This window comes from Cricetulus griseus, chromosome 8 (assembly GCF_003668045.3).
Source record: "Cricetulus griseus strain 17A/GY chromosome 8, alternate assembly CriGri-PICRH-1.0, whole genome shotgun sequence".
NCBI lineage: Eukaryota > Metazoa > Chordata > Mammalia > Rodentia > Cricetidae > Cricetulus > Cricetulus griseus.
The window spans coordinates 25,132,549-25,151,947 of NC_048601.1; the positions used below are offsets into that span (position 1 = coordinate 25,132,549).

The 19,399-nt window shown below is 38.1% G+C and overlaps 1 protein-coding gene across 6 annotated transcripts in view; it reads left to right on the forward strand.

Moving 5' to 3' along the window:
- The window catches only part of Erc1 (ELKS/RAB6-interacting/CAST family member 1), a 307,389-nt gene that overhangs the window by 122,412 nt on the left and 165,578 nt on the right, over window positions 1-19,399 (forward strand). For all 6 annotated transcript variants that reach the window (XR_004770988.1, XM_027429286.2, XM_027429282.2 and 3 more), the window contains one exon: window positions 9,477-9,612. Coding sequence is in view for 5 of the 6 variants with exons in the window: in XM_027429286.2 (XP_027285087.1) it covers window positions 9,477-9,612 (136 nt within the window). In the remaining variant the exon portion in view is untranslated. The remainder of the gene's footprint in view (window positions 1-9,476; window positions 9,613-19,399) is intronic.

Here is a 19,399-nt window from a genome sequence, read left to right on the forward strand (position 1 = left end):
AAGCTACCTCCTTCTGTCTCCTCTCCTTGGAGCTGGGTTTAAAGGGATTTGCCCCCACGCCCAGCCAGATGTGATTTTCTATTAGGACAATATAGAAATGGAGAAATGTTAACAAACTGTAAAATTTCTTTGCATTGATCACCTGTCATCATAATTGGCTGCTGTTTATCATTAGGACTGATACCATCTTGAACTCTTTATTTTTATCATGATTTCTTTGTAATGGAGACATCATTTCTTTTTTCTCCTTTTTGACCAGGGCTTTTGAGATAAGGTTTCTCTTTGTAAGAGCCTTAGCTGTCCTGAAACTCACTCACCCTGTAGACCAGGCTAGCCTCAGACTCACAGAGATCTGCCTGCCTCTGCTTTTCAGTGCGGGGATTTAGGTATATGCCACCATGCTTGGCTTGAGGCATTGTTTCTTAAAGGACAAAATAATGTCATGTATGTACACTAAAAATAAGTACATTTAAACTTAGTGGAAAAGATGAACATCAGTGCTTTTCAGTCCATTGTAAGAATCAGAAAAAACAAGGAGTGCTACCAGCTTTAGTTTATGAAGCTGTTCATTATACTGAAACCTGTAGATGGAGTTTCTTTCCTGCCAGGTCCTGCAGCTCCTTAGTTCCCCCAAAACATACAGAGGCAAATATTAATTAGAAACTGTTTGGCTGATGGCTCAGGCTTCTTACTGGCTAGCTCTCTCTTAATTTTTTAGCCATTTCTATTAAACTATGTATCTTCATGTGGTCTTGGCTTACTGGAGAATGCCTGGACCGTTACTCCTTTGATGGTGACATGGCATCTCCCTGGTGGCTCCTCTCCCCAGAATTCTCCTAGTCTGGTAGCTCTACCTATACTTCTGCCTGGCTACTGGACAATCAGTGTTTTATTCATCAACCAATAAGTGAAACATATATACAGAAGGGCATTCCCTTATCATCTCCTCTTTTCTGTCTAAATAAAAAGTTTTAATGTTAACATAGTAAAATTATATATAACAAAACAGTTTTCAAGTAAGAACTATAGTAACAATATTTAGTTCATTAACATTTGGCAAAATTTAAAGAAAATATTCTGTCATCTATCATTATGAGTCTAAACTTTTATGTGTAACTTATCTTTTATTATAGCTAAGGAAATCTATAACCATATCTGTCTTCAACTCTATTAAAGACCCCAGAAGGATAATATGTAAACTTTAGAATTGACAGAGACATCTGAGTGCCTGGACAGTCACCCAAAATTCCTCTGTGACTCTGGAGCATCCATCTTCAGCCTACAGGCCTGGAGTGTCTAGCAAACTTCTCAGCGAAGCAGGAAATTTGAAATTGTCCCACCTGTTTTGGCAGTTTGTCAGTCATTTTTCTCTGTGTCCTGTAGAATGTCTGGTAGACTCTTCCATGAAACAGGAACCCTGAAGGCCTGTCCCATCTTGTTTTGGCAAGTTCAGCAGTCAGTTTCCTGGGTGTCCTGCATGTCCAGTTTATACAACATACAGTCAAACAGTCCAGACAAGAGCAGTTTCTTGCCCAAATGGCTAGTCCTGCTATGTCAAAGGCAAACTCCATAATGAATTTCTTTGATGCCCATCTTCCTCTTTGACGTAATTGGTGTTGCCAGGAGCAGGTGTGTCTCTTTGTCATGAAAAACCATAATAAACCATTTTAAATGCCATATTCTGTAGTCTTTGAAAGGTTTTGAAGAGTAGCTATCCATTTGAAATATATCTCTCTGTATATAGAAAACCCAAGTTTCTGACTATTATAGGTGACTATAATATGTATTTTAAATTTTTAAAATAGTGTATAAACACAATATCTAAGCAAGAGTAGCAATATACATATAACAAAATTGGCCTTAAATTTGTATCAATAAACCCAAATCCATACCAATACAATGTTCTCATTTCTATCATATTCCCCCCCTTTTTCTTTCTTTAGAAAGAGATTGGCTGTGATCATTAACCATTTATAACCAACCCCATTTACATGAAAACAAACATTTGTAAACAATATTTGGGAATTTGGGTGTACTTATCTCCAAACTGCTTCCTGCTGTTTGGGGGTGCTGTCAATCCCAAGAGGATCCCAAGAAAACGCAGAAACCTGGCCAGATCCTGGCTGTAGTAGTCTGAGGCTGCATTGTCTCAGCTGTTTTTGATGTTGGATCACCTGGGCCACTGCTTCAGGGGTCTTGCTTGTTCAAACCATATTAGTCTGGAAGGAATCCACAGCTTTTCATCTTCTGTGGAAACAAAAGCAGAACCTCTTTCCCAAAGTAACTTGTCCTTAGACTTAAAATTTTGAAGTCAAGACATTTTCAAAATATATATGTTGGACTTTTGCAGCAAAATTTATAATCAAATGTCTGCTAGCAGCTGCTACTATTTCCTCAGCAGTCAAACAATTCAAAGACAACACAATAACATACAGTATCCAAACTTTCTATGGTTTTTTTTTTTAAGATTTTATTTATTATGTGTCAACATTCTGCTTCCATGTATATCTGCATACCAGAAGAGGGCACCAGATCTCATAATGGATGGTTGTGAGCCACATGTGGTTGCTGGGAATTGAACTCAGGACCTCTGGAATAGCAGTCAGTGCTCTTAACCCCTGAGCCATCTCTCCAGCCCCAGACTTTCTATCTTTACATGGCTTTTTTTTTATTACTCTATTTTTTTTTGTTTTTTTTTGTTTTTTGAGACATGGTTTCTCTGTGTATTTTTGCCTGTTCTGAGATTCAGTCTGTAAACAAGGCTGGCCTTAAAATCATAGAGATCCACCTGCCTCTGACTCCTGGGTACTGGGATTAAAGGCATGAACCACCACACCCAGCTACTCTATTTCTTTTTAAAGGACTTTTTCTATCCTTTTTTCTTTTTCTCTCCCAAGCCTATGTATATTTTTAAACATATTATAAACTGTTTAGAGGTTTTTTTTCTGAATTTGTCTATACTATATATCTTTATCTTTTATTTATTTATTTTTTGACTAGGAGTCTTTTATCTGCTAAACAGCATTGCTAGGAGTAAAGTGGACATTTTGGCTGCTGGCTCCAACTAGTTAGGCTTTCCAGCTTGGCTGGGTATGTTTACCATCAGCTCTGGGAACTGTGTTTACCGCCTGGACTCTGGTCTATGCCTCTGTCAGGCAGCTTGTAGTACACTGCCCATAAACCTTTTTTGTCTGTATGAGTAAAAGCTAAATCTGCACGCAGCATGTTGTGTTGCAGCGTGTTGTGCTGCAGCGGGAATCTGCCATGCTGTGTTCAAGCCAGGCTGCCACAGTGTCTCTGCACCATGGCCTGCATGAGACTGTGAGACTAGTAAACAGTTTCTACAGCCCAATAGGCCTCTCCACCGATGCAACAATCCAAATCAGACCAAATCAAACTGAATTTGAAAAAGCCCACGTTTAATGGATACAATGCTCCCGGATGGCTTTCCAGTCCCCCAGAGAGGAGAAGGAAAAGGGAGACAAATCTGTTTTCTCGGGGACAGTTTAAATACCCCAGGGGAGTGGTCTTGAGCATCTCTGGGAGAGGGGTCATCATTTGTTGGGCTTTCTGAGATGCAGCAGGGTTTGGAGAGACATAGGGGAGGGGGATTGGATGGAACCTCCACTACAAGCACTAGGAAGCCCACTTCAGCTCCATTTTACGTGGAAATTCTTGCCTCACGTGAATTATAGAGTCCTGGTCCAGTGGGTAAAGTTGCCAGTGGCACAAGCATGATGATCTGAGTTTGATCCCAGAATCCACAGTGGAAAGAGACAACGAATTTGCCAAAGTTGTCTTCTGAGCTCTACTGTGTACCGTAATAAGTAGGTGCACACACAGATGCACACAGGTAAAGATTTTTTTTTTTTTTTTTTTTTTTTTTTTTTTTTTTTTAATTTGAGACAGGGTTTCTCTGTGTAGCCCTGGCTGTCCTTGAAATCATTCTAGACCAGGCTGGTCTCAAACTCACAGAGATCTACCTGCCTTTGCCTTCCAAGTGCTGGGATTAAAGGTATATACCAACACAACCTGGGATATTTAAAAAAAGAAGAAGATATTTTTTAAGAAGATAAAATTATGGAGCAATTTCCTTGATGAATACGAATGCAGAAATTCTCATTAAAACTCTTTAAACCAAATTCAGCAATGTATTCGAAGATCCATTTCCTGTGAATAAATTGGCTTGTTCCCAGGGATGCATGGGCAATTGACTCTCTGGAAATCAGTATATACAGTATGTAGACTCACATGATCACTTCAGTAGGTGCAAAAAACCAATCTTTATAAGCATTTAGCATTCTTTGATGATGATGGATCCTCACCCTGAGAAACTAGGAATAGAAAGAAATGTCTTAACAGCAGTATTTTACTAAATGTTGAGAGACTGAAAGTAGGAACAAGACAAGAGGGTCTACTTTCCCCACTCTTATTCAGTATAGTACTTCAAGTCTTACCTAGAGCAAGGGAAGGAAGACCTCAAACTATCTTTCTTTGCAGATAACATGACTCTAAATAGTCAAACCCAAACTCTGAGATTCCATTAAACACTTGGAGTAATGTAGCAGGATTCACAGTCAATACAAGAAAAACAAGCTTATCTCTACTATTGATGAAGACACTTAGAAATCAGGAAAGCAAGCCTACTCATGATAGCCTTAAAACAAAACAAAGAACTTAGGTTACCTAGGAATATGAATATATATATATATATATATGAAAGTGAAATACCTGCACAATAAAAACTGAACCGTGAGCCGGGTGGTGGTGGCACACTCTTTTAATCCCAGCACTTGGGAAGCAGGCAGATCTCTGAGTTCAAGGTTAGCCTGGTCTACAGAATTAATTCCAGGACAGTCAGGATTACATAGAGAAACCCTGTCTCAAAAAACAAAAAAAACAAAACAAACTGAACAGGAAAGAAAGAAAGAAAGAAAGAAAGAAAGAAAGAAAGAAAGAAAGAAAGACAGACAGACAGTAGAAGATTAAGGTGAAAAGACTGGCATAATTAATATTGTAAAGATAATTATTACACCAAAAGCAAACCTGCAATTTTCATGTAGTTTCCATCAAAATTCTAGTGACATTCTTCATGTAAACAGAACAAACCATCCCCAAATTTATATGGGACCACAAAAGACTGAATAGTCAAAATAATTCTGAGGTAAAAGAGCAGTGCTAGAAGTATCACAATACTTGATTTAAAGTTACACTGTAGAGTTAAGGCTGCACAAATCATACCTGGGGACCAGTAGACTAGAAGAGAGGTCCCCAAACAGAACCACGGACAGCCACCTGAGTTCTGTCAGAGAAAACTCACATTTTAGGAAAGATAGCTTCTATGCAAATTGTGGTGGAAAACAGAGTGCTCAAAAGTAGAAAATTGAAATTAATCTGTACTTTTCCCTATACACAAAAATCAACTCACAGTAGATCAAAGACCTTAATAAAAGAAAGCAAACTTCCAAAATGCTAGGGACAGTGTAGGAAAAACAGTTCCAGATGTAAGAATGGGCAGGGATTTTTTGAAGAGGAAAAGGGAGCTCATGAAGTAACAGCAAGAATTGAGAGGTGGGGCTGGACAGAATTCCAAAGCTCACAGCAAAGGAAGCAATCTACAGGAGGAAAAGACTGCTACCAACAGGAGGAAAACTGCCAGAGATGTAGCTAGGAGAGGTTAATATTTAGCATCTGTAAAGAATTAAAAAGTTTAAGTACTCCAAACCAATCGAGTTCATAAGTGGGTAAATGAATTAAACTGTTCTCAAAGAATTACTTCGGCTGGCCAGTAAACATAAAGGAGGAAAAAAGTTCTTTGTAGCCATGTAAATGCAAATCTCAAACTCTGTTGAAATCCATGCTGCTTTGTTTAAATACTATTCTCATGAAAACATATGCTGGTAGAGAGAGAGTAGAAGAAAGGGATTCCTAGAATACCTTCTATTTTACTAAAATATTTTGATGGTATTTCTTTTTATGTACTTAATATAGAAAATGGTATTTAGTGAGGTAAGATATTCACTGTGCTCTCCTCAGTTGTAGTAACTTTGTGTGTATACTCTGCATATATCCATGCCCACATTCCTCATACACACAAGACAAGTCAGGAAAAGTCAATGGAGAGAAAGGCCTGGTGATGGTTATTCTTAGTCTTTAGAATCTGACAGTAATAGTCACAAGCTAAAATGAACAAAGGATATTGAGAATGAAAATAGGGAGCCACGTGGAGAGTGTGGACACATTCTAACTAAGAAGGCAGCTATCTCATCTTCAACAAGAAGTTAAAAGTAACATGTCTAGAAGATCAAGAAAAAGAAACTCAAAGAGCCAAAAGCAAAGACACCTTGATGTTTTAAAAGTTCTCCTGTGTGAATATGAAGTCATGTTTGGTGCATGCTCTGTGTTGCCAGAATTTTATTAAAGTTTTTAGAATTAATGAAGGCCAGTCATTTGTTATGTCTAGCATTTTGAAAATCAAAATGTGAATTTTAAAAAGACACACAAATCGGATATAGGGTAAAGTAGATTTTAAGCAATGGATTTCTTAAATTCTTTTCTGAAATAAAATTTAAAACTGTGACCTAGTTCTATGTTGTAAGGAGTAAATTTAATTTTTTTAACTTTAAGATATAATTATGAATTTAAAAAGTGCTGAAAAGTACAATTGCCTTCATTGGATCAAATGGTTAGCCTGTAATACATGCTTTTAACTGAAAGTCAATCCAGTGGTTTTAAGTGGCTTCCTTACTTAGTGTGTCACAATGCCTCCGATTACCAGGGCTTGCAAAACAGACATCACTGGTTGCCAGCACCATCTGGAATAACTCTCAGATACAAGGTGAAAGGAATTTATGCATATAGTATATGAAAAGTATAAGAACAATTTTGAAAATAAGTAAATTCATGAAAACAGAATTTTTTTCATGTCTTTGACTCTTCTAATAATTCCTAATTTGTTTTGTTTTCTTCTTCTATTAATTGATAGAATGCTACATTTTTGAAATACTAAAACAAAAGTATGAAGTTGGAAAATTAAATTTTATTTTATTTCCTCTGATGATAATATTTTTATTGTGTTGTCTATAGCAGACACCTGTAAATACTTCAGATGACAAAGTGAAGTTCTGTTACCACCTTCCCATGGTGTAGATTCTATCACAGGACAAATTTTTATTTTGTTGTCAATGTCATTAATTCACCATTTCCTCTTGACTCCCTTTTCCTCAGCAAACACTAACTAATCACAGTTCTGTGGAGGGTGGGTCCCTGTGATCTTCTCTCCTACCCATGATGGCATGTTGATGGGCCTACTTTTTTTTTTTTTTTTTTTTCTTTTTGAAGCAGAGTTTCTCTAAGATGTCCTTGCTGCCCTTGAACTCACTGTAGGCAGGCAGGCTCTGAATTGTGACCCTCCCAGCTCAGCCTGGGACTACAGACCTGCACAGTTTTTTTCATAAAGGATATATTGGTTTGTTGTTTTTGTCTGGGTTTGTTTTTAAGACAGGGTCTTACTATATAGTAGAAACTGACCTGAAATTCATTGTATAAGCCAGGTTGGTCTCAAACTTGTGATTCCTTCTTCTTTTACAGCTTCTGGGGTGCTGGAATTTCAGGTGTGTGCCACCACGTATAGCATTGATTTCAAGTTTTTGAGGAATGGCCATACAATTTTCATAATGGTTATTTCACTGTACCAGGATTCTTTTTTGTCTACATCCTTATGAACAGTTGCTATCTGTTTCTTTTTTATTATAGTCATTATAAGAGATGATGCATTGCTGGGCAGTAGTGATACATGGCTCTCATTCTAGCACTTGGGAGGCAGAGGCAAGTTGAACTCTGTGAGTTCAAGGCCAACCTGGTCTATAGAGCAAGTTCCACGGCAGCCAAGGCTACACAGAAAACCTGTCTCAAAAAACATAGATAGATAGATAGATAGATAGATAGATAGATAGATAGATAGGTCGGTAGGTCAGTAGGTAGATAGGAAGGATATGTTTTTGTTATTTTATAGGTTTGATTTACATTTCCTTGTCATGTTGAATGTTTTCATATGTAGTTATTTCTTTGTCTATTGAACACTTTGCCCATATAAAAGTTGGTATTTTACATTTTGTTGTGTAAAATGTCAAGTCTTTTGCTCTTCCATCACCACAAAACCCTACCTTCTTTGAAATGGATCTGTTTGTGTCTTGTTTGACCTGGTCTTGTAATCCTGGGCTCATGTGACTTTTAGACTTCAGACTCCATATAGCTGGTACTGTGTGTGCTGTTGACCAACATTTTTTCCTATTCTTAATTTTCTTTTCTCAAATTTATTTATTTATTTATTTATTTATTTTGGTTTTTCGAGACAGGGTTTCTCTACGTAGCTTTGGAGCCTATCTTGGCACTTGCTCTGTAGACCAGGCTTGGCCTTGAACTCACAGAGATCCACCTGCCTCTGCCTCCCGAGTGCTGGGACTAAAGGCGTGTGCCACCAACGCCCGGCTTAAATTTGTATATTAACTTCAGGTTTATTTTCTGATTTGCAAGTATTTTCTTCCGTTTTTGTCTGTGGGATTCTCTTTATTTCTGTTGTTTGACATGTACCTTTGTTTTGTTTTCTTTTGTTTTTTGGTTTGATAAAATCTCTTTGCTTTGTAGTGAGTACTTTTAGCACAAAAATGAATTGCTTATTGTGAAGGAATTCTTTTCTTTATGTTATGTTCTGGTAGTTTGACAGTTTTCAGTTCATTTAAATCTTTAATATCTTTTGTTTATTCTTTTGTATATGATATGAAAATACGAGTCCAAACCATTGTTCTTCATATAGATTCCGTTTCTTAGCATTGTTCATTAAGAAACTAGTCTTTCCTCACTGTGTGTTCTAGCACCTTTGTTCAAGTTAATTGGTTCAAAGTGCAAGGACTTCTTTGTATGCCGTCTATTCTGTTCTAATGATGGCTATTTATGCTTATATACTATGAACATCTTCATATTTTTGTTTCTGTAAATTTGCAATACAGTTTGAAATCAGAAAGCATGAATTTTAAATTCTGTAAATACAAATGTTACATAAAACCGTTAAAGAAATAGCTCACAGTTTGGGAGAATATATTTAGACAATGTATAAGAGATCTGCCATTAAGAAAAAGATGCCCTAAACAATGATAGTGGGAGAAACAGGAGAGGCCAGAGGTTCAATGCTTCCGTGTTTCAGGCCCGAGACTTGAATTTGGTTACTTTATCATTTCACACCCTCCTGTGCCTTTCTTTTATTCTGTAATTTCATTGTGTGCACAAAAATACATTTCCATTAGAAAACTGCAGCATTATTGCATATAGTTTGTTACCTATGCTGGTATACAGTGAAGAAAAATAGAATTGTTCAAAAGAATTTGCTATCCAGATACTCTCTGTCAGGTAAGGCATGTAAATAGACATCTACCTTCTGTGTATGCATGAAAGCTTTGTCTCCCTTTCTCCATCAACAGGCAAGTGAAAGACCAGAATAAGAAGGTTGCAAATCTGAAGCACAAGGAGCAGGTGGAGAAGAAGAAGAGTGCGCAGATGCTCGAGGAGGCCCGGAGACGGGAGGACAGTCTGAGTGACAGCTCCCAGCAGCTGCAGGTCAGAGCCCCCGTCTGCAGGAGTGCATGCCAAGATCTCATCCTCCCTGTCTGCTGTTTGTTCTTCCTCCGTGTCCTCCTCTTCCTTTTCTTTCTAACCCTGCTTGCTGCCTTCCTCTTAGACTCCCTATTTAGTAAACAAACAAACAAACAAACAAAAAGGAATGGCTTTTAAATAGCAAAGGCAAGTTTTATTCCACAGCTATGTGAGGATGCCTCAGCATAGGAGGAGCCATCTTGCTTCAAGTTGATCACACTTAATTGGTAAGTTCAATGTTAGTTTAATGAGTATGTTACAGTAAAGCTTCAGAATTGTCAGTACAACTGTCTGCCAGTTCCATTCATTAAAGTGTGTTGGTAATTTTGGTGTGTGTGTATCCATCTTTTTTCTCCCTCTTTGTATTTTCCTCCTGTTTTCTTTTGAAGTCATCATTATTATTATTATTATTATTATTATTATTATTATTATATAACAATAAGATAATAATAATAGTTACCATTTTATGTATATAGGTCTTTTGCCTGCATGTATGTGCACCACTTTTGTGTGTCTGGTACCCTCAGAGGGTGTCAAATCCCCTGATACTGGAGTTAAATATAGCTGTGAGCCACCATGTGGATGCTGGGAATTGAAAAATGCAATTTGAAAGAACTGCCAGTTTTCTTTAATTTCCCTCCCTTCCTCCCTCTGTCCCTCCCTCCCTCAAGAAAGGGTTTCACTGTTTAACCTGGCTGTCTTGGAACTCTCTTTGTACACCAGGCTGGCCTCGAATTCACTGATATCTGTCTACCTCTGTCTCCTGTGTGCTGGGATTAATCACTGAAGCCATCTCTCCAGCCCCTTCTTTTTATTTTTTTAAGGGTGTACATGACCCATTTATTTATTTACTTATTTGTTTTTATGTTTTTTATATGTGCGGGTGTTTTGCCTGCATGGCTGTCTGTGCACCTCATTTGCACCTGGTGCCTGTAGAGGTCAGAAGAGGGTACCAGATACCATGCAACTGAAGTTTCAGATGGTTGTGAGCTGCCATGGGGTGCTGAGAATCACATTTAGCTCCTCTGGAAGAGCAACAAGAGCCCAGTTATTCACATTAATTAAACTAGGCCCAATCATAATAGTAGCAGCTCCAGTGTGATAAATGCAATTAGCTTCTTATTATTTATGCTAGGCCTGAAGCAGCTGGGGAATTCATTGCAGAAGCACTACAGTACCGTAGTGCCCAGCTTTCTAACTGGCTTGGCAATGGTTTTACATGCTGTGTCTCCTATGTCTGTAGGCTAGGCCCGTTTCTCGTGGCCATAATACTTTAGGAGGAAGGTTAGGTCTTAGAGCATGCCAAGCATCACTGAACCATCCTCAGCCTCTTGAAGGCGGCAGTGCTGCTGTCTCCTTGCTTTCTGTGCTGTCAGCTTCCCTGCAGTGTGGCACAGCGTCTCTTCAGTTCTGACCACAGAGCAGTGAGCGATTATGAAGATGTGGGGAGCTACTGGGTTTTTTTTTTTTTTTTTTTTTTTTTTGGTCCTCTTTAATACAACTTTTACTGCTTACACTTATCATTGGAAAAAAAATACTGTACCACCTTTTGATAGTGTGCCTTATCAGTTTCACACTTGCTAAAGCTTCATATTGCAATTTTCTTGTCTTTCTACACTTCTTCCTTTTCAAAATGTAAATCTGATGGGTGGAAAACATTCATTTGGGGGAATTTCTTTTACTACATGACTCTGAGTAGTTCAGAATAATATTTTTTTTTAACTTAAAATGTTCATTGACCTATGTCCTTAGCCCTTGTATTTAATTGTGGAAAGGGCCATTTTCTGGGTACGGGATGTAAGATGGAGAAATGCACATATTGATGTCTTTTTGACTGTGGATGCAGTTTGAGCAACTGCTTGGTTCCCACTGCCTTGACTTCCTAACTGTGGTGTATTGTACCTCAAACGATGAGCTAAGAAGAGCTGTTTCTCCTTCATGCTGCATTTGTTGGATGTTATGTTACAGCAGCGGGGAGGAAGCAAGGGCAGCAGTGAACAGGAATGAACAGGCTACCGTGACAGCTGACTGGCCAAGGGATGATGCTGGACACTAAATTTAGGAAGTTAGTCCTAGAAAAGAGTACCCAGACATTAAAGTAAAGTAGGGCCTGAAAGGGACATGTAAAGACCAGAAGAAATGAGTTTAAAGTAAGGGTCATTCATAGGCGAAAGCTGTGTGTGTTCAGAACGCACTAAATAAGAGGGGGCAAGCATGGATCAGATCAGAAAGCATTTTAGTGACTACAGCAGATTTAAAGTGAAAGGATAATAGGATGTGCTTTGTGTTTTGATTTCATTGGGGTAAAAGGAATGACTGGAAGAAGATGAGTTGTGATGAAGAAAGTGTTTAGTTTACAGATATTTATTTCAATGTGTGCAATATTGGGTGGCAGATACAGGAATAGAGTAGAAGACAGAGCAAATCCTTCCTTCCATGGAGCTAACATTCTAATAGGTCCTTAGTATAATAATAGAAAGGAGAGTAGATAATAGAAGGCCAACATGGAAAGAGAACACAGTGTGCATTTGAGGGATGGGCACTAACTAAGAGGAGAGTCATCCCTAGGTTCCTGGACTAGGTAGTTGAATATATAATGATAATAAGATAAGAGAACCTGATGATGATGGCTTTTGGAATTGCCTGGGAAAGAGAACAAGTTCATTTTCAACAGTTAACAGGGTCCATGAAATAGCCCAGTGGAGATGGCAATCAAAAGAATTAGATGTGGGAGGTTGACAGATAAATCTGGAAGTTAATTTTAAAAATGATCTAAAAAATCACATTTAAATCTATAAGAAGCAATAGTTGCACCTGTAGATAAAATATAAACAGAAGTATGTGAGGTTATTGCTGAACCTTTAGGATTCTCCATGATTACTGTGAGGTAGAGTAGATGACAGTAATGCTGGGAAGCTGAGTGACGTGAGGAGGCTGGTTTTATTAGGAGAGGGAAAGGAGACAGAGCAGGAGACAGACCTCACACATCACGACTGACTTGACTTCGGTGTGTTCTCCAGGATAACTCTACTGAGTGCTGATGAACATGGGCTGCCAAGATGCTGAGATGAGGGGCATCCTGGCTGAGTGGTCTGATACAGTGGGGGTAATCTCAAAGGTCAGAAGAGGAAGTGGGCTCTCCCGAAGCATGAATTACATACAGGAGACTGTGAACTGCCCAGTATGTGTTTTGGGATCTAAACTCAGGATCCATGTAAGAGCAGCAGTCCCTCCCTCCCTCCCTCCCTCCCTCCCTCCTCTTCCTTTTTTTATTATACAGGAATTTAGCTTTATTTCAATTCAGTTCCAAAGCATTTTCTCTAAGTCATGGTTTAACTTCAACTTGATGGTTCACACTTCACGTAGACTGTTAGGTCTCTTTGGTAAACAATTACTGAGTACTTTTTATGCAGCAATTGTGCTTAGTGTTGGGAAAACACTGTGAAATATGCTTATTACAATTTTTTTTGTTGCAGAATATGTCAAAAGATGTGGTTTAGTACAATTACAATAATTCTAGCTATAGTAATTGCTATGTTCAGTTACCATATTTTAGTGAAGCTATATTTGAAATGTAGGTGATATGGATATTTCATCTTAAATATGGAAAGTAATAACTGAGAGAAAACATTTGAACAGTTCTAGAAGCATTTTTCTAAGATTTATGTAAGTCTCATGAATTATTATTTATCCTTTAATGTGTGTGGGTGTTTGGACTGCCTGTATGTCTGTACAACAGAAGTGGGCACTGGATTTCTCAGAAATGGAGTTGTACCTGGTTGTGACCTGCCATATGGGTGCTGGGAATCAAATCCTGGTCTCCAGCCTCATCTTATAAATTAGAAGGAAATTGGGTTAAGTTTATGTGAGCACTTACTTGTAACCAGTTTAAAGGGGTTAGACAGAAAGGAAAAACAGTAACAAACAAAAAGCCATAAACTCAATATTGCAGTCTTAAAAGTGGGCAGATCAACAAACAGAATGACACATACATAGTTACAGAAAATCATTATGAATTAGAACATAGTTACATTAGAGTACATGGACAGATAGAACACAGTTACATTAGAGTGAGTGCATGGATGGATAGAACTCAGTTATATTAGAATGCATTTTTAGTGGAAACAAAGGAGAAGATTGTTATAGGGGAATGGAAAAAGGTCAGCAGAAAAACTTGTGCAGACTTAGGCTTATATCTTTCCTTGTTTTAAGAACTAATCAATAGAGAAGGAGACTCTTACAAATAGAAATCTCTAAATAGCTAATGTCAGAAAACCTGTGGTCTGTAGGTTAACAGGGTCATCTAAAATTTAGCAAAATCAAAAGAATGCTGATATGACTTAGGAAACCTCAAAATTGCATTATAATTCTGGTTGTGCAAAGTATAGATTATATCAGGATCGATTCTTCCTCAAAGCTTTATCTTAAAAGAAGCCATAACATTGTTTCACTCTGCTTAAGAATTTGTTCCACTTGGCAACATTTAGAGATGAGTAGATGGGCAAAGTGTGACTCAAAATAAGCAAATGAAGGCAGGGAAACTGAAGTTTTCCTTGTAGAGGGAGCAAAGATAGAGACAGATAGATGGGACCAGAGGGTTGAGAAAAGTTCCTATCTTTGGGATTGTCTTCAGTTTCAATACAATCTGCAAGTGCTTCTTTCTGATTTCCTATCTTTCAGTATCTTTCTTCAATTCTAATAATAGTTTATATAACTCGGTTATTAATCTCTTCTCTTAGCTGTTTCTATATTTTATTTAAATGGACTGCACATTTATTTTCTTAAGTCCATTGCATGGGGCTTCTGCTTTAGAATGCAAAAATATCTAACTTGGAAATATCCAATGTTCCCATTTCCTTTTCAAACATTTATAAATTAAATTACCATAATTATCAGATATAAAAACAGCTGGAGTACTAAATAATTTTTCCCCCTCCAGATATTTCCCCTTTATTGAATTTCTGTTCCCTATTTAAATACATTTTTTCTTTCCTGAAAATGTCAGCCTTCTCTTCTGGCGGTATTGTGTTTGCCTTATGGGAGTTGCTCTCTCATGTCCCTTCCCCATTATGTACTGCATTATGGGAGTAGTTCTTTCACCCCCCCCCCCCGGTTGGTTATTTCCACGGTGTCTGCTTTTTACCCTGTCCATTTATAAAGACACGAGGGAGCTCAACGACTCTCTTTGGGATTGTCTTCAGTTTCAATACAATCTGCAGGTGCTTCTTTCTGATTTCCTATCTTTCAGTATCTTTCTTCAATTCTAATAATAGTTTATATAACTCAGTTATTAATCTCTTCTCTTAGCTGTTTCTATATTTTATTTAAATGGACTGCACATTTATTTTCTTATGAGAATGCTCACCCTTTATTCTGCTTGCCTTACAAAAATAGACAATACATTTCTCTCTAACCCAGAAACAGGCTTTGTTGTCCTAGGAAAATCATGATAGCATGTTTGTCCTGTCGTTCTAAAAGGAACAGGTGGATTTAATGACTCATACCTGTTTGTGATCAAGTATTCTTATAATTTCTAAATGAAAAGGAGAAAGGTACATAAGCAAGAGAGATGAGATAGGAAATACATGGTTACATAGTGAAGAAGTGGCCGGAGGAAGAGTCCAAATCTGATTACAGTGGCTTAGTCCATTATCTTCATGACTGTGTGCAGGAGGACATGGTGCTGGAGAAAGGAGCTGAGTTCTACATCTTGATCCTCAGGTAGCAGAAGCAACTGTGTATTACACTGAGTATAGCTTAAGCAAAGGAGACCCCAAAGTCCACCCCTACAGTGACACTTCCTCCAATAAGTCCACACCTACTCCAACAAAGTCACACCTCCTAAAAGCCCCACTCCTTGTGGGAGCTATTTTCTTTCAAACCACCACACATTCTGTCTTACAGTTTGTAGAAGGCAAGGAAACAAAGGCTAAAACAGATAAAATTTATTTGTGAGACAGTCTTGGTTGCGGGGGAGTAGGGGAAGTGGAGGTTGGGTAATATAGTTAGGTACCAACTTGCCTCTTTCTTGGTTGTAGAAATATTAGAGGGAAATGACACATAGAATCTCCCATTTTTGAAAAAAGAAATCTGGGGTTTTCTGTGGAATGTGAAACCCTGACTCCTTCTAGGTCTGACAGTTTGTTGCTTCTTGGTTCTTTCTTTTGTCTAGTATAGAATAGGAAACTTTTACATCTTGCTGTTGATCGGCTTCAACTAATGTTTCCACATGCCTGTCAAACAGGTTAATATTACAATTGTAAACAAAGGTAACAGTTTATTAGTATGGAAGGGATCACAGGTACCTCCTTAGAGTATCTCCTTTCTTACTACTTGCCAGGGCTTCAGCACAGCATCAGGAAGCAAAGTCTAGACTCTAGAGGGACCAGTATTAGTGAGTTGTGCAAGGGATTTGCTAAAGGGTCTAATACTCCTATTAATTGCCCAAGTGAACTTCCAGTTAAGCTGCCACAGGCTTTGGCCTAATCTCTTTGGAATATGGAGACATTTTTTTTTTTTTTTTTTTTTTGAGATGAGAAATTCGTTGATAGCTTCTAACTTCCCTCTCCCATCTCTCATAAAATAGTCACACATTTATGTCTTTTGCTCTGTAAGTGTTCTTATTTGCCTTTGCTGAATAAATGTAGTTGGCAAAGTAGGCTAATCCAGTGGTAGGAACCAGTGGTATGTGTTAGTTCTGATGAGTAAGTAATATCAATTGAAGCTAAACTGCAGATACTGCTCTTGTTTTAATTGTTTGGAAGTATTAAGAGGTGATAAAGCATATTCTTTCACTGTTCCCAAATAGCTGAAAAGGCTTGTGTGTGTACACAGTACTTTTCCCACTTAACCCTTAACTCTACTGAGTTACCAGTTTCATAATTGTTGGTGCTATTAAAATGACTAACTCCATGCTTGGAATGTAGCTCAGCTCAGTGATAGAATACCTTGCCTAGAATAAGTGAGGTCTTGGTTATACCCTAGCCTCACCAAATATGCAAATAACAGCAATAAATTGATTTGCTTTACATATTAGCCCACATAATTTTCGTTGTAGTTTTATTTTTGAAAAAGAAATAATGATTGTTTCTGTTTATGTGGTGTAATCTGACATTTACTATATGTATATGTTGTAGAGTAATGCTTATCTTCACATCCTTACTCATTTGCAATAAGAACATTTAAAATTATCCTTTTGCAATTTTAGATCTGGGTATTATGGCCTATTACTAGAATCCCAGCACCATACACATAGGAAGCTGAGGTCATAGGATTGAGAGTTAGAGGCCACCCTGAGGTTACACCAGAACTACGTCATCATACTCTCTTCCAGTTGTGCTCCAAATCACCTCAAGTTCTGGTATTCATGCCTTTATGTAGTTCTTGTCAGGGTTTGGACCAGGGTTGGGATGCATGAATAGTAGAGGAAGGCAGAAGAGATGATATGTGACTTCTGACACAGGTTATAATAGGATGTAGCAGACATAAGGGATTTATTAGAGTGCTTTACAGGCAAGCTGTGGTCTGGCTAGTCCATCAGTGGTGTCTCTTAAGTCCAGAGTTGTTCAGTCCATGAAGCTAGATGTCTCAGCTGGTCTTCAGTCCACATGAGAATCCTGAAGAAGTAAGTTCTGATACAATTAAGGAATGCCTCAGCAATAGGATGGATGAACTTGCCAGTAAGGCAAGCAGGCAAAAAGCAAATAATTTCTTCTTTACGAAGGTGTGGCCCAGTCTTAAATTGGCTCTTCTCATCTCAAATGATAATCAAGAAAATCCTTACAGGCATGCCCAACTATTTGTGTTTTAGTATTCCAGCTCTAGTCAAGTTGACAACCAAGATTAGATATCTTAAATTTTATGGGATCAAGGATGAGTGACATTTAGTACCAATGATGGACAGACATATCTGCCCTTATTACCATTGTCTAACCTGATATCCTCCCTGACTAGATTTGGTATGATCAACTGCTTGGAAGCCTGTACCCACAATTAGTTTAGGTGGGCCTGCAAATGGAGACAATCGCCTGAAAAATTTAATAAGGACTCTCCCTTCTAACAAGTTTTAGGATAATATAATGCAGGGAGCTTTCTGCTTATTTGTGATTCGAAGCTCCAATATTCCCTTTAAGTGATCTTTTTGACCTTTCCCCTCAAATTTGTAATTTGTAAATCCATGTTGTACTTCTTAGTTTAGATAGGAAGCAAGCATTGTAGTGCCCAGGGTGAGTATCTCCTTATAAAGAGGGTTGGTTATCTGTTAGGCATCCATGTTAGAAAAGCCACATTATAATTTACCATATATAGTCTTGTAATCTAAAGAATACAGAACCCAGAAAACAATAAAACCTAAAAGAACCTGGAAAAGGATGGTATCAGCATGTTCTTTTCCTTCGTCTGTCTGTGTCATTGTAAGGGAAAAGTAGAAACAAAAGCAAGGGTACCCAGAGCTTAGAGCAGAAATGAAAACAGACAAAGGGGTCTTAAGAAGAAAAAGAACACTGTGTTTCAATTAGAGATAAGCAGACTTGTAGATATCATACAGAAAGAGCAGGCATTAAGACCAAGCCTATATTGCACCTCAAGCCTATATTGCACCTCAAACCTCCTGTACAAGCAGGGTGATTCCTCTTTGTCTCCTGCTATTGTAGCTGCCAGTTGGTAGCAGCTTGCCCAGCTCATGGCAGTTTATTATTTTGGTTTCCCTTGGATCTTTGCTTTCCAAAGACTCAGCTCTAGGCTTAGTGAGTCTAACCATTTAAAAGTAGCAGGTCCCATTGATACCTGGCGGTGTTGTGAGCATATGACTGGGAAAACCCTGACGTTCCCTATAGAATTCTGTGAATAAATCATATAAGACATTGTGTCAAAGTTAAAACAATAACAACAGCAGCAACATCAACAAAACCCACCATGGAGGTAGGTTTTATGCAAAAAGAAGGGCTCAGTGGCACTGGGAAGTTTTATAGCTACCACCATTTTGATTTATGACGTGTTTACACTAACCAATATGCCAGTGAATTCATATGGCCTTTGCCGTGTTCATGATGCCACTAGCCAATTTGGTACCATGTAATGTGACCGTTTACATTTATTTTTTAAAGATTTTATTTATTATGTATACAACATTCTGCTTCCATGTATATCTGCACACCAGAAGAGAGCACCAGATCTCATAACAGATGGTTGTTAGCCACCATGTGGTTGCTGGGAATTGAACTCAGGACCTCTGGTCAGTGCTCTTACCCTCTGAGCCATCTCTCCAGCCTGACTGTTTACATTTTTAACCAAGATAGTAGCTACATCATATGGTTACATTCATCTTTATGAGGTCATCAGCCAAGATGATAACAAACCACTTGGTTGGTTTTTGCTTATGGTGAATTCTATCCCATGATAAAATTAGTCTATCCCTCATCAGGGAACAAGTCCCTATGGGATTCATTCCTCTCATAGGTTAAATATGGTAGTCAACTCCTTTCCCTTAAAAAAGTCACCTGACTTAGGTTAGCATGTAATCCCAAAATATCAAAGCAACAAAAAAGGTAGGTACCCCTTAGTTTTAGTATAAGAAAGATGAGTCCATATACCCTATCACACAAATCATAACTATGTATGTCAAACAATGTAATCTGGATCTTGCTTTGACTTCTGCTCAGTTCTGATGCCCAAGTTGTGCCATGAAAAGATTCCATGGATCATTTTTTTTTTACCATTGGAACATGGCATGAGTTGAGATCAGAGGGGTCGG